A 14,625-nucleotide genomic window follows, 5' to 3' on the forward strand; every position below is an offset into this window, starting at 1 on the left:
ATGTTGTAGAAAGCTGGAGATGTCACTCTGAGCACAATCGTTTGGAAGTTTCTACAGTTTACTTTTCCAAAAATAGAGAGCACTTGAAGGAGTGCAGCACCATCTTAAAAATCAATCCTTTTTTGGTGATTCGAGTCAGGAATGGCTATCAGAGTTATCACTCTGCAAATCTGGATCTGTGTAACTACCACCACAGCAGACTGCCTGGCCAGTTTTTTCCTTCAAGAACGTACACTTCCCTTAGAGCATTTAAAGTATTTTATTTGTTTTCGATATTGTTTTTTTTCTCTCTTTGAAAAGAACGTTCTTTTCAATATCTGGCTTTAAAAGTAGTGCAAAAGAGTACAAAAGGATTGGAGTGGGATGTCAGGGTACGTGCGGAGTTAAACAGAGCATCGTCGTTCCTTGTGGAATTGCAGCACCTCTAGCTCGTGCAGGGGCTGAAGAGGAAGACAAACTGCTTTCCTCAAATGCAATTCTTGTTCTGACAGAAATGAAATCATATTAGTGAAGTTATTTTAGAGACTACCCCAGGACACCAAATATTGAAGCACTTTCAGAATGACAGCAAATGAACACAAAACTGAAAGTTTTCTAAAAAAAAAAAAATTAAATCTCTTGCAAGAAGCAATTTCTCTTTCACTGAAAGCAATGAGATGTCCAACCAGTAAATAAATGTCCAGAAGTCTGTTAGTGTTGAACAAAACAAAACACACTGAGATTTGGCATGCCAAAGTATGGCATTGGAAAAGGTAAAGAGAAAAAAAACACACTGTTTTCATCACAAAAAGCCATTTTTTTGTTGCACAACTTAGAAGAGACTGAAAATGGATGCACCAGGGGAAGAGTGCAGTAGTCAGGCTGGGATCCTGCAAGGGACCGTGCCCTGTTTGGGCCACCAGCACCTACCTTCCTCGGGCATTTTAGGACATCCCACCCTGTCACCCTCTACCGAGGTTATGCTTGGCAACACACTGGTGGCAGATACTTCTTCTGCCACCACGTCCCTGGGGAGACAAGAGGATGCAGAGGAGGGAGAGTGACACGGAGCCGCTTCTGAGTCACAGCATCTCCAGGGGAAAGACAACTTTTGCACTTTGGTGGCTCGAGGCTGAGCTCCTGGCACAGCCATTGCCTGACACAGGACACGGTGTGTATATAGCCCAGAATAACCCCAAAAAAGGAGCCCTTGCCAGCGGGGGAGATAAAGCAGCGTGTTGAGCAAGGACATCTTACAGTCTCTAAAAGATCAATGGCCAAAATCTGGCCCACGCTGCTTACATGCAAATTACTACACTTCTCAAATTCCTGGAATTCCTTTTTCTTTCTAAACTAATATATTCTTCTGCCACTTACAAGAGCCTAGTGACAAAGCCACACTGCATCTTTTGCCACCGAGCTCTGGGAGCTTGGCCAGGTTGCACCAGTTTCAGAAAAGCAAGGGTTGAGGGCAATGGTGCTAGGGGATCTCGCTAGCAGGACTCTCCTCTCTCAACATGCACAAGTCTCCTTTAAATCTCTCAGCAGTTTTCTCCCCACACAGTTTCCTTCCTGAAGTGGTTTGCATTTAGTGCTGAAGATTTCAGCACAGCAAAAAACATCAGTGAGAGCCTCAAGAGCCGTTAGATTTGTTATGCTCTTCAAAGAACAGAGGCACCTTTTGTTGCTCGAGATGGGTGAGGGCAGGATAAGAGAATCCTGCAGAAAGTGGCTAAGACGTTTACAAGTAACGTGCCACGGGGTTTTATTAGCATAACACCAGGAGAGCACTTCACTGCTCTGGAAAGCATTTTGCCATGGTTGCCTACCATCTGGGGGATTAAAAAACTGAATGGAAGAAATGATGCCTACTTCTTAACAGCAGAATAACTAAATAACGGTTTGGTACTTCCTGGGAGATGAATAACTGCAGTGATATTTACAGTTGTAATGCTGGAAGGAGACTTCAAGCCCAGTTTATCTGTTCATGAGTAAGCAATCCACCTCCTGCGCTGCGCTCAGCTGGAGCCAAGCTAACACGGCAGATGAAGCAGTCCTCCTCTCCGCTTCTGGCTGGGCCAAGTGCTTCCAGCTCTGGGTGCACTGTGAGGGTGGTGTTAGCACACCAGTGTGGTCTGCTTCTCTTGGAATGGCTGTAAACACATTTCTCTTAATGTGGGCTCAACTTATGTCGAGTACCCAAGTTCTTAGAAATTCCACATAACCCTCTTGGAAAACCCAACCTAACCGGAGCAGTTCTGCAGGCAGGGGAAGCTCGCAAGGCAAGTGCCCATAGTGGCAGGAGGAGAAGCATTGGTTATTTTGGAAACATGGGCAGTGGGCTTGTACAAGGACTGTTATCTCCATCAGCACGGAAAGGAAGAGCCTTCAGAGCGAGACATAACAAGAGCTGTTACGCCCTGAACTGATGTTTTTCAGCTAGGTCGAAAGGGGACTCCAGCCCTCAGTGGATCAGGCAGAGATGGGAACCACTGAAGATGCACTGGGCCACCAGCAGGAGAGTACCTTTCATTGGCTGCTCAAGAAAATTCACACTTGTTTGCTGTGTAACACCTCATCTCTGCCCAGTTCACAAACGATCATCTGAAAGTATCTATTCCTATAGTAAGCAATATACTACAAGAATATTTGTGTCAGGTGGATTATTCCAGAACAGACCCAGTGCTAAAGCAATGCAGAAGATGAAAGGAAAAAGGTCATCATCTTGCTCGAATTCCCTTCTCCCCCTCTTCATTGACGTAAAAGCACAGCGAGTTAGATTAGAAATTGCCCCATCTGCAGTGCATTTCTGAGCAGCTGAAGTTTACATTGAAACTGGAGTAAGCATGAGGCTGGAAAAATTGTGAAACTTCATTTCTCTAAACCTTTCTCTTGTGCTTTTGGAAGATGACAGTTGGGTAAGATTTATTCCCCCAGGAAAGCTTAGGTTTTTAAAGAAGCAAAAGCTTTTTGTATTTTTAACATGCACCCAATTAACCATTGCCCATGGCTTGCTATTTTGGCAAGCGCTGGGCATCTGACCACATGGATCATATTTACACTAGTAAGTTTAGAAGTTTGTTATTTACAAGTTCTCTTTGCCTACATTATAAATAGGAACAACTTCTGGGATGATTCGGTTAAAAGACCTGCAGCATAATGGCATGCTTGCAGTCCAGCAATGCCCACACGACAGGAGGTTACATCAGCCTGTAGATGCTATCAGCACACCTAAAAGTACAACATGCAGAGAACAAACCATTTTAGTGTTTTATAATCTGCACCAACACACCTGATAGTGTGGGAAAGCAGCTTGCAGCGCATTACGTGAAGTGCCTTGCATGGGGCACAGATCCCTTTACGCCAGAAAGGTTTTGGAAACAGCTGGCTGCAAATGGTCACTGTACTCTGTGGTGGGACCCCTCCATTACTGATGAGTTATTTTATGTAATATGCAGGACTGTAATGAAGACGCAGTCTTTTGTCCTCCCACACCGTGTCCTCTGTGGTGCTGGGAAGTCTTGGGGCAATATTATCAAGTTAACCAGCCACTGCATTGTAGAAGACCAATACAGCCAAAGGACTAGTCGGAAAAATGCTAACGAAAAATGAGCTGAATATAACATTACAAAATGATATCCAATAAATTACAGAGTCTTTCATCTGAAATCTGGTACACCGTAATCTTCACACACATCCCATGCTCACAGAAACACTACAAATACTTCAGGCATCTAGCCAGGAGAGAGGAATCCTGCTATATGCTGCCAGTTTATCGCTGTTTGATGAATCAATGCTTTCTTCTGTTTCTACCCTTATTTTGGAGGGCTTAAAGTGCTGTACAAGCAACTTCCTTCCAGCAATATGGAAATAGTCACGTCTGGACTAGGGAAAGAGTGGAACAACTGAAGGAACTGAAAAAGGCCTCAAACAGTGAAAAACTGAATCAAGTCCAACTTATGGAAAAGGAAGCTGGAGAAATTGCAAATAATCCGTAACGGTGAACATGAAAAGCCAGCAGATCTACTAATCAGAAAAAAAGGAGTGGGAAGGACTCCTCCCAGCTGCCAAAATGCTCTTCCTGCAGAGGTCAAGTCAGGTCTGTGAGTAGCAATGATTTTCTTATATTGTATGTCAACATCTGCCCAAGTCCCCAAGACAAAGATATTGAAAGAAAATAAAAGTAATTCTATAATATATAATACTCATTACACAATTTACCAGTAGGTTGCATATCTCAAGACTGTCTGTTCTTCTCCAAGATGTACCTAGTCTTTCAACCACAGAAGCTCAAGACACTTGCTGATATCCTCACCTCATGCCCTGCTCCAATAACCGTGCTGCGCTGTCATCTGTCATTGCATTTGTTAAATCTAAGAGGATGTAAGCCCCAAAGAACATGAACCCTGTCTGCTTAGCAGACATCACGCAGCCTGTAAGCACGATCCATGTAAAACGCAGGGCAAGAAGGGATGCTGCTCCGTCCCCAGTGATATCCAGCTGCCAGTGACAAGGTAGGACAGAGACACTCCTTGCATCGAGTAATTCACACCAGTAAACAGGGCTGGCTTCACAAAGTGGACTCCCATGAAAAACAAACAAACAAACAAAAAACAAGAACAAAACAAACCAACAATTTAACAAGAAGCCATTTGTCATGCTAATGGCCTTGCTAAATGACACCATTAAACAACTGTAAGCAAGAGATTGGTAATGAGCAAGTCAATGTTATCATTTGCTCTTATTTCGCAGGTTGGCTCAGAACCAGTTCTGCATTTTTATTGTAAAGGAGGACAGAATAAAGAGACATATAAGGGAATCAAAGTAATTAGGCATATAAACAAGCTGGCAGGTAAACAGTTGTGATTCAGTGAGTCAACCTCTCAAGGAAGGATGGGACACTTTTATTATTACTTTTCTTTCGTATTTTATATCATTTTAGATTATTTCCAACACAATAATGAGCATCCTTACAAAGCACAAGACTGAGATGAATACTGCATTCAGTTCCAGAATTGTAAGGACTTTCTTTACCCCATCCTGAGGATGCAGCTCCCATCACATCACTAGGAATTTGGACACGTGGGAAACGGCCAACATCAGTGAGTTCAGCCGCTGCAGAAATAAGCCTTGGCAGCAAGTTCTGGCTATGGCTTTCCTCCCAACTTTCCCAAAAGTGGGCCATCATACTCCTGGGAGGAATCCCTCCCCTGGGATGATCTCGACACGCAACCCAGATTAACACAGGCTTGTGAGTCAGCAGCCGGATTTAGGATCTGATTCAGCCCACTTAACCTTAAGCACTTAATGAAGCGCTTGGCTTAGCATTCGCTAGTGCTTCATGCGACCGGCGCAGAGAGATGTGTTGTGGTGGTGTACGAGGCTCTCTCGTAAAGAAGTGGGACAGCACAGCGATTCTCAGCACGAGTTCAGAACTGTGTCTTCATTTGAAGTGACTCATTCATGCCAAAGTCAGCGCTGCCTAGAAATTATTTCCAATTCCCACAGACGTGAACTGCTAACTTTTTTAAAACTCTCCAATTCAGCGTAATGTGCCGTTCAAAAAAACCCACACCATTGCTTCGTGAACAGGACTTAGTTATTTTCGCAAATGGCCATCTAGTTACAGCACCCTGACTCCACATCTGCTGAAGACATGCCTCAGACTTTCTGCTGTAGTCTGACATGATTCATTTCAGTCTATACAAGTGGGCAGTAAATCGAAGGGAGATGGAAGACAGAACCTGTGCCCAGCTACAAGATCAGCAGTGCCTAAATGCAGCAATGTCTCAGTGGGGATATATGGAACAAATAAACAATAGCACGTCCCAAGTAGTGTACGTAGCAAATCCCAGACTGCAGAGCTAGCAGATAGCTACGATAGGCTGTTTTCAGGATGAATGTGCCAGAGCGAACACCTCTGTTTAACTCTGTGGTTTCAGTTGAGGAATTAATTAGTGTGAACAGTTCTGTGTGTACAAATACACTCCTCAAACCTGGAATCTGTCTCCACAAGAGACAGATTGTCTTGCACAAGAGCAAAACCCTATACATGGATGCATGGATATAATAAATGCTTTTCTTTTTCTCATGATTTTTGCACATGAAAAATCCAACCCCAATGCAGCATGCAGGCAGCAGAATGGATGGCAGGGGCTGTGCCTCAAAAGGCACATGGATATGTGAGCCTGCGTGAATTCATGCCCACAAATACGAGCAATATGCAGTATGAGCCTGGAAGAGCAGATCTGAAAATACATCTCATACCTTATATCCATTACACACTTCTGCTGTCAACTCTCATGCTGAGACAATTGCAATGGCTGGGAAATTATGATAACATAAAAGTCCTAAGGGAGAACAGGTATCTGTTGTACGCCAGCATCACACAGTGGTGTGGGGAACACAAAGGTGAGGGGGATGCAGGCTGCCATGTCCGTGGTTGTGCATCGACTGCCTTCCCAGACCTTGTGCTCTGCCTCTGCTGACTGCGCCTACGCCCCGTGTGCTGCCTGGGGAAAGCAGGGCGAGGGGAAGCGGCCCAGACAAACAGAGGTTGTGAATACAGCAGGGCAGAAGTGCAGCGTCAAGATATTTAATGCTGACAAAGTTAGCATTATATGCCACACAAGTGGGTACAAAAGTTGAATTTTGTCCCTTATGCACAAAGTAGTAAGAAAAAAGAAGCTTTGAGTAAAAATACTTTCCTTTTAGAGTCAGTAAAATTCTGAAATTTTATTTTGTTTCCCAATTTTAATAAATGTAATTACTGATCGTTACCTCTAAGAAGTTATCGTCAAGAACAACCAAGAAAAAGAGTCTGTTTCAGTTGTCTTACTATTTTCATGTAGAACCATTAGGTACAACTACCACTGCCAAATTGTCTCGGTATGACCTAATGGCATTTTCATAGTTTTAAAGAGAAACATGAAAAAAATACATTTTGGAATTAAAAAAAAAAAAAGCTGATAAAAAATGAATATTTGGGGACTTTGTTTCATAGAATCAGGGTTAAAAAAAAAAAGCTGAAATTTCCTTTAAATGAAATTCCTGTTTTAGACAGCCTTAGCTGTATCTAATGAGACAGCTGACAATCTTTGAAACCTTAAACGTTTTGTGTAAAAGAGAAAAGCACTGCTAAAAAACGATTGTTTACCAAAGTTTTTTTCTTTTTTTCTTTTATTTCTTCTCTCTTTTTTTTTTTTTTTAAAGAAAGCAGGAAATTTTGGCGTCTGTGTGACCCAATTCATGTCTGTATATATGACAAGTACAAACTTTAAATGGAAGGTCTTCAGCATGGTCTGAACCTTGTGTATGTAAAGCATTAAAAACACTATGGTATACTAACGATATAACACTATTTTATTCTAATTAATAAAATAATGGAAACAAATCCAAATAATTATTTACTCTATATTCATAAACTTCACAGAAATCTAATAGTGCTTCTAGTATCCAAATATTCTTTCTTAAAAATACCTGTTATGCTTTGTTAGGAATAGCTAACAACTGAAATTTCTAGACAAGTCCACTTTAAGACAGTTTCTTTCACTTTAGCATAACAGCAATAAATTCTCATCTTGAAACTCACACTTCCTCAGTGAGCTTCTCTGGACAAACCTCAAAATCCTAAAGAAAACCCACCCCACTGAGGGGAAGAGACAGGTAAAAATATATATAAACTTAAGGGCTTTTGCAAAAAGCCTCTCAACATAGACATTAAGCCAATCACAACCTCAAGACCATAAGCAAAGCATCAGAATTTTGGAGTTCACCTGGTGATCTAACAGGGCTGAGCATGTATGAGAGACCTTTAGCAGCCAAAGAGCTCTGCACTACTCAGATACACACGAGCTTAGTATTGGGGAGCGTTGGCCAGACTTCCTCCTGAAGTTCTCCTGCTGTGGCACAACTAGAGCCGAAGAAGGCCAACTGAAAAAGGCAGAATTCAGTTCTCTACTTCTGGAAACAGAATTGCTCTTTGATGACTTTAGCATTTGTCAGCTTAATAGCATGAATGGATATATCAAAAGAAAAAATATGAACCTTATTAGTATACTACCTAGTAAGATATATTTGTGCATTGAGTGTTTCAGGAGACTAAAACGATAAACGTTTTAAGGATATTTTTGTGCTTGGAACTGGTATAATGTGGACAGTTACTGCTCTGCTTTCTCTGGAGGGCTGCTGCCTCATGCCATAGAACACTGCTGCAAGAACTGGATGGCAGCAAGTGACGTTAACCTTGTATTACTGTGTTTTCAAAACAAAAACAAGGCTGTGGTATACATTTTGAGGAAAAAAGGCACCACATGAAGACTGCTTTTTGCTCGCAGCCCATGAACTTCAAAGAGGTCCTAGGCGTGTTACTGAGGTCAGTACTTAATCTCGGCATCGCATACCAGAATAGGATTTCCACTGAGAAAAGGGGACATTAGTCCGGGCCTTTGCAAGTTGTTGCAATGGCAATTTAGCAGAATAGTATACTTCACCACAAACCTCAACTACAGTCAGTACAATAGTTATGAGTAACACCAGTCAATGTCCAGAGCATAGCCTTTACATTTTACCTTACCAAATAATCAAGACAACGGATGCTCAAAGCTGAGCCACAGGGACAGTCAGCTGCAGCCGAGACGTGACATACTGGAAATATGAGCTCTGTATTCTACCTCAGAAGTTCTTATAAAAGGTTCCTAATTTTACCCTAGCTTCTACTTATTTAACATTTTATTCTTCCATGTTACAGGTAACATAGATCCACAGAAATCAGCAGGGCTACCTGCCTGCTGAGGCACTCCCAAATAGCCATTGATTTCCTACTGTGAGTTGAGGTACCATGAAAAATTGGAAGGAAGGAGAATAAAACCTGAAAACATGTACAATTCATACCACATCTAATGCTGAGCTAAAGGGGGTCTACCAGAGACCAACCGTTTCTTAGGGTAATATTTTTTTATCACAACATACCATCAACACAACTGCATCAGGTGATTGACAAGAATCATCATAAAAATGTCACAGATTAATAAAGAGCATGGTGGCTGCTAACTTACCTCCATCCTGTGAATTCATGATATTCAGAGCAAACAGCATTGCGTTGGAGAATGTGGTAGCCTCTTCTTTGCTTGCAAAATTCAAGCCATAGACTTGCCGTGCATCGCGCCATTGATGAAAGGTAGGTGTTGCTTGATTGTACTTCAGTCCTTTCACAATTGAGTAATTAATCACTACCTGTGATATGAAAGAGAAAGGTGAAAATTAAAAAGAGTTCTGTTTTCAGTGGGGAAAAGGAAAAGCCTTTGGTAAAGGTTAATTAAATTGGTAGTGACATTCTTATGGCAGCTGCTCCATGGCAGTATGGTAAGGCAGCATGCACTTGGATGACAGAAGACCTGCCTGTGTGGGTGAGATTTGTAACAGTTCAAACCAGCCTCAGGGACTTGCAAGCTAGTTCTGCAAAATCTATTACCTGCTCATGTTTTCCTACAGCACCTGCCCCGGATACAAGCTGCGTGTATATTGCAGACAGATTTCAAGAGCCAGTGCCAGCAGCTGTTGCCATCTTTTGGGGGATAATCATCGGCACTTGTCAGGAAAAGGGACAGATTCGCACTGGCCCTCCACTACAGCAGATAAATGTTTGTCTCATTGCACGGGCTCTGGTTTTTCCCTCCTCCCCTGTGCCTGATCACCACCAGCTTCTTACATTGAGAGACTTTTCTGTCTAGGATCAGATAGGCAGTGGCAAACCCAACTAAATATTCCCTGTCCCAGCTCCTCCCTTGCTCTACATGCTATAATTTCTAGGGAAGGGGTGACTGCAGCAGAAGGGTGTTCTGTATGATTTAGTCAGCTAGATAAAATGCCTTGTTTACCCTTGGGCAGGGCACACAGAGATGCAGTGCTGCCCGGCACCTTCCCAACCTAAGTTTATAACACGGGCTCCCAAGAGCTGGTCCCCTGAAAATGGGAACTGCACACCCCACGTGCTGCGCAGGAAGCCACCTGCCCCAGCCAGGACGATGTGGAAAAGCAACGTCCCTCCAACCACAGCAGAGTCATGAACTCACTCCTGCTGCCAATGGCTTAAACAACTGCTTTCTCTTAAAACATGGTGACACCACCCCTATCCTACCGCTGAGCCGTGGTGGGAGAGCCTGAAGTTCCAAGTGTTCTCCAGAGCACCAGATAGACTCACGCCTGAATAACTAACCCAACAGTTCTAACGTGTACCAATTTTTAAGCTTTCTAACAACTTCTGAATAGCTTACCCAAGGGAATGCCCAGCCAGTACGTTTGAAGAAATTTGTAGAAAGATTGTGCAGCTTCTTCCAGGCTCTGCAAAGTCAGATTTTCTCACCTACTAAAGGGATCTTCTGTTTCAAAGCTAGCACTACTAAAGTCCAAAGAGCACTAGAAGGTGTAGTGCTGTTGTATAAAGACAGACAGAAATTGTAAAAATCTATGCCAAAAGTCATTTAAGAGAAGTCAGGTAAACTTTTCAAAACTTGTTTTCCCAGAACATCTACTCAAGAAACTCAGAATCTGCTTTGTTCTGAGGGTTTGATCACTTCAGTTGAGTAAAGACAGAATTGAACGTTGACCTTCATAAATCATCAGGATGCTTAGATGAACACATGTAAAACCTGTCTTCAAACTCAAAACGGAGACTGAACTGGGGAGTGAAATATAAACCAACCTGAATTTCATTTATCTCCTTTGATTAATGTTCCTATAGAACAGGAAAAAGAGGATAGATTCTCCTGCCGTTGTTAAAAACAAGTGCATAGAGGTCAACCTGTACAGATGGTGTTGAGACTCCTCAAGGCACACAATGGTAAGTGTGTGCCTTGGAGCTGTAATTAAAATTAACAAGGTCCCACTCCTTGGTGCACAGGGGGTTTTGTACAGGTATTCTAAGGAAACTTTACTCTAAAGCTCGATATGTTGGTAAAATAGTATCTGCCATGCTAAGCAGGTCAGTAGCTCATCTTGCCTAGTCTTTGTCTTCAATTTTAGTCTATAATAGCTGAATTGGTGAATCTTATTGGAAATCTTGCAGAAAGAAGTAATGGATTTGTCAATAACAAATAGGTCTTCCTGTAACTCTTCACTCAGAGTTTGTCTTTAAAGCTGAAACATGGCACTCTATACGGCTATTTTTTTTTCTTTTCAAACCCATTTTAATATTTTCTATCCTGAAACAAATAGTCTTGTTACTGATAAAAATATCTGCATTGTTTTGAATTTTATTTAATTCTGGATTTCAATTATACTGTACGGCAAGGAGTTTCACAGACCAATTGTCCATAATATTAATACAATGATGCCTTTCAATATTCCATCACTTTAATGTTGAAAAAAAATGTTTGCCCCATTTCTATCTGGCACTCTCCTTCATAACTTTGCTTCAGTTTCAAATGTAAACTCTCTGGGGCAGGCATGGATTTATAAAAAAAAAAAAAAAAAAATCAAAAATGAGAAGTGTTCCCTTTGACTGTAGTCTGTAGCCTACTGAATTATCAGCAGTGACGATAGTGATATTCGACAGGATTCACAGTAATAGGGTTAGAAGGAATCAAGGGTGCCTTAGGACTCCATATCATGATGGGTCTTGGTTATGTAACCATAACCACAAGGTCAGAGGTCCTGCACAAGTCTTACAGCCCATACTCTTGTTTATCAACACAGAAGAAGACATTTGCTTGTTTCTCCAGAGCAAGAAATGCTCCAGAAGTTTGTTATCAGCTTGGGTTCTGCTGTGCTCCAGCGCTAACTCCTCCCATGGGCAGCAGTCGTGTGTTTGCTTAAAACACAGAGATTGTGGCACAGCAACTAACAACTGCTACAGTTGAGGCCAGATTCTCTATTTCTGCAAGCAGGCCCAAACCTGACTGACTTCAGTAAGTTACCAAGGTAATTAATTAGTTCTTGTTTTTTCAAAAATGTGGTTTAATTTATATCACAAGAATGCTGTCCCCATTTCAAGTTTGGCTTAGGCTCAAGTTTAAAAAGTCCCACCTTCCCCAAGGCCCTGTTTTTACATTCGCATCTTAGCCACATCAATACACAAAGCCCTCAGGAGACATGATTCACGTTTGACTTACACCCTTCTCCCCACCTATGTGTTCAGTACATGCGTTTTGGCAATGAGATCATGCTGAGCTGAAATCACTTGATGTAAAATCACCACTTCAAACCCTCAGCTGATCATGACCGTGCATTGGGAAGCTCCTGCTTGTCGCCAGGCCATGGAGATGGACCAGCTGTACGTTCCTACCTTTCTGAAAGCCTTGCACGGTGACTGAAGCTAACACATTTCACCTTTGTAAGAGGCTAGGTTACAATTACAGCTGGCAAGCTGCAAGTTGCAGCAAATTGCTTGTGACTCTGTTGGGCTACACGCTAAGAGAAAACGAAGGTTGCACGGAGACATGAAAGCTCGTGACATCAAGTGATTGCAATACCGACCTGGCCGCAGCTTCAAAACAAACAGTTCTGGCCTCTGTGGCTACTCCAAAGCTTCAAAAAGCTACTTCTGTTTTTCTGAAGATTACTGCTCATGCCAGTGTGAGCCTATGCAAATGTGCCCATCTGCGTGGAGCAGAAAGGGGAATTCATGGACTGCCGGTCTGCAGCTAAGTACTGCTGCATGCAAGCACGCGGCGAGCACGTCATCCCGACACACGAGGGGAACGAGTGGTCTGATGACCACTTCCCGATGGTGAGAATGACGCTGATGTTCTGCCATTCTAAAAAACATCCCTCTTTGTGGTCACCTTTTTAGACACCACCAGCCAGAAAGCAAAATATACACAGACAAGGTAAACAGAATGGGAAGGGAGCATCATAAACTCTAACGTGTGCCCCAGAAAAGGGCTAGGAAACAGAAAAGAAACTTGAAAAAAAATGACAAAAGGAGCCTACAGGAGATACATGAAAAAAAATTATGAAAATTAAAGAGAAAGATTATTAAAGATGTAATATAAAACAACAAAAATTAAAAGGGAAACATTAAAGACAGGCACGGGTGAAATCATGAAGATTAGTCTAGTCTGTGCCTTGCCAAACAGTATGTAATAAAACTTAAAATTGTTCCTACAAGGTATTATTGCGTTACATATTTAAACTAGTTTCTCAACTCCTGGAAATTTGTGTAGCTTCATTAGCTTCATTATATGTGAAATCACATATTAGCTGAAGATTGGTCCTTTCAGAAAAATATGTCGTTCCTTGAAAAACAGCAGCTTGTAATAAAACCTTGTTTTCAACGTGACTTAGCACAAACTGAGAGCAAGCATGAAATGGCTTGTACAGAGAATTATTTTAACTGAAATTCACTTTTGCTCTCATTAAACGCAAATACTTAGCAAGCTTATGGCTCCATGTGAGACTCTCATAAAATATATCAAATTCTCAATCTGAGACTTTCAGAACATTTGCTGTCTTCATGATACTAGATTTTTGTAATAGTGTTTAAGGTATTTTCTTTTCGACAGTTTTAAGTGACTAAAGCAACCTGTGCTTTTTTGTTTGTTTGAGGGAGCATTTTTAGTCTTCAAACTCTAGGAAAATTATTTTTTATAACCGCTTCCTTCTGAATTGAGATGATTTTTAGATAGCATGCAGCTCTTCATAAGAAGGAACATTTGCAAGCAAATAGAACATTACAGTTAATATACAATATGTTTAAAATACAGATCAAGATTTGAATTTTAAATATAACCTACATCTATAAATTGTATATTCTGATTAAGACAGACCTCTGGTACGCATATAAAGTCTTCCATACAAATATATGCAGACATTATGACTTTTGCTTGGTTTGTACTGGCTATTCAGATGCATCTTAGATTGTCTCACATGAATATCATTTACATTCACTGGCTGCGTACACAATGCAATAACTCGGCACAGCCTGTTCCAGAGGCAGTACTGATTCTCACAAGTGACTAGCAGTGACTGTATTTCATTCATTTTCAAAAATATCTTCTATTTTTAAAATGAAGCTCCATTAATATATTGCTTTGCTTACTGAGAAGGATAAAACAGAGGCAAACGATGTTGCAGATATTTCAATAGTGTGCTGTAAGGAGCTGAAATATGTGCTAAATAAAAAAATAAATAAATTAAAAAAAACATTCCATGAGCAGACTGCTCAGTTTAACATTTTGACAGCTGGGAGGTGGTGGTGCCCTGCTCCTGCTCCCGGACCCAACTCTCCCTGCCACAGGAGCCCTTTGACCACCTTATGCAAGGTGAGGTGCTCGCCATGCTTTCCCACAGGGCTCTGCCACTCTCTAACCTGCCAGGAAACCACTTGCACACTTTTTTTCTGAGCCTCCCGCCAGCGTGATGGCACAAGGCAAGCATGGGAGGAGGGCAGCCGGGGCAGCCTGGGCTGCTGCCGCTGCACCATCCCCACTGTGACACGTGGGGGAAGTCCCCAACTCTCAAACTTCTGCTCTGAAATGACAACCACAGGACTACAGGATAGCACCGCTACTCTACACAAGCATATTTTTATTTTGGGTATAGCCATGAGGTTTCTTGCTGCTGATGGCATGCACAGCCTGGTGCCCAGGAGCAAGGTGGTCACTGGGCTGCAGTGGCCGAGGAGGCTCTGATCCCACTTCTGCTTAT

The 14,625-nt window shown here is 42.0% G+C and overlaps 1 protein-coding gene across 9 annotated transcripts in view; it reads right to left on the bottom strand.

Annotated features, from left to right (window-relative positions):
- EVL (Enah/Vasp-like) overlaps nt 1-14,625 on the bottom strand; it is a 146,042-nt gene that overhangs the window by 53,059 nt on the left and 78,358 nt on the right. For all 9 annotated transcript variants that reach the window (XM_040557561.1, XM_040557563.1, XM_040557557.1 and 6 more), the window contains exon 3: nt 9,036-9,213. In XM_040557561.1, coding sequence (XP_040413495.1) covers nt 9,036-9,213 — 178 coding nt within the window. The remainder of the gene's footprint in view (nt 1-9,035; nt 9,214-14,625) is intronic.

The sequence above is a fragment of the Cygnus olor genome, chromosome 5, assembly GCF_009769625.2.
Source record: "Cygnus olor isolate bCygOlo1 chromosome 5, bCygOlo1.pri.v2, whole genome shotgun sequence".
NCBI lineage: Eukaryota > Metazoa > Chordata > Aves > Anseriformes > Anatidae > Cygnus > Cygnus olor.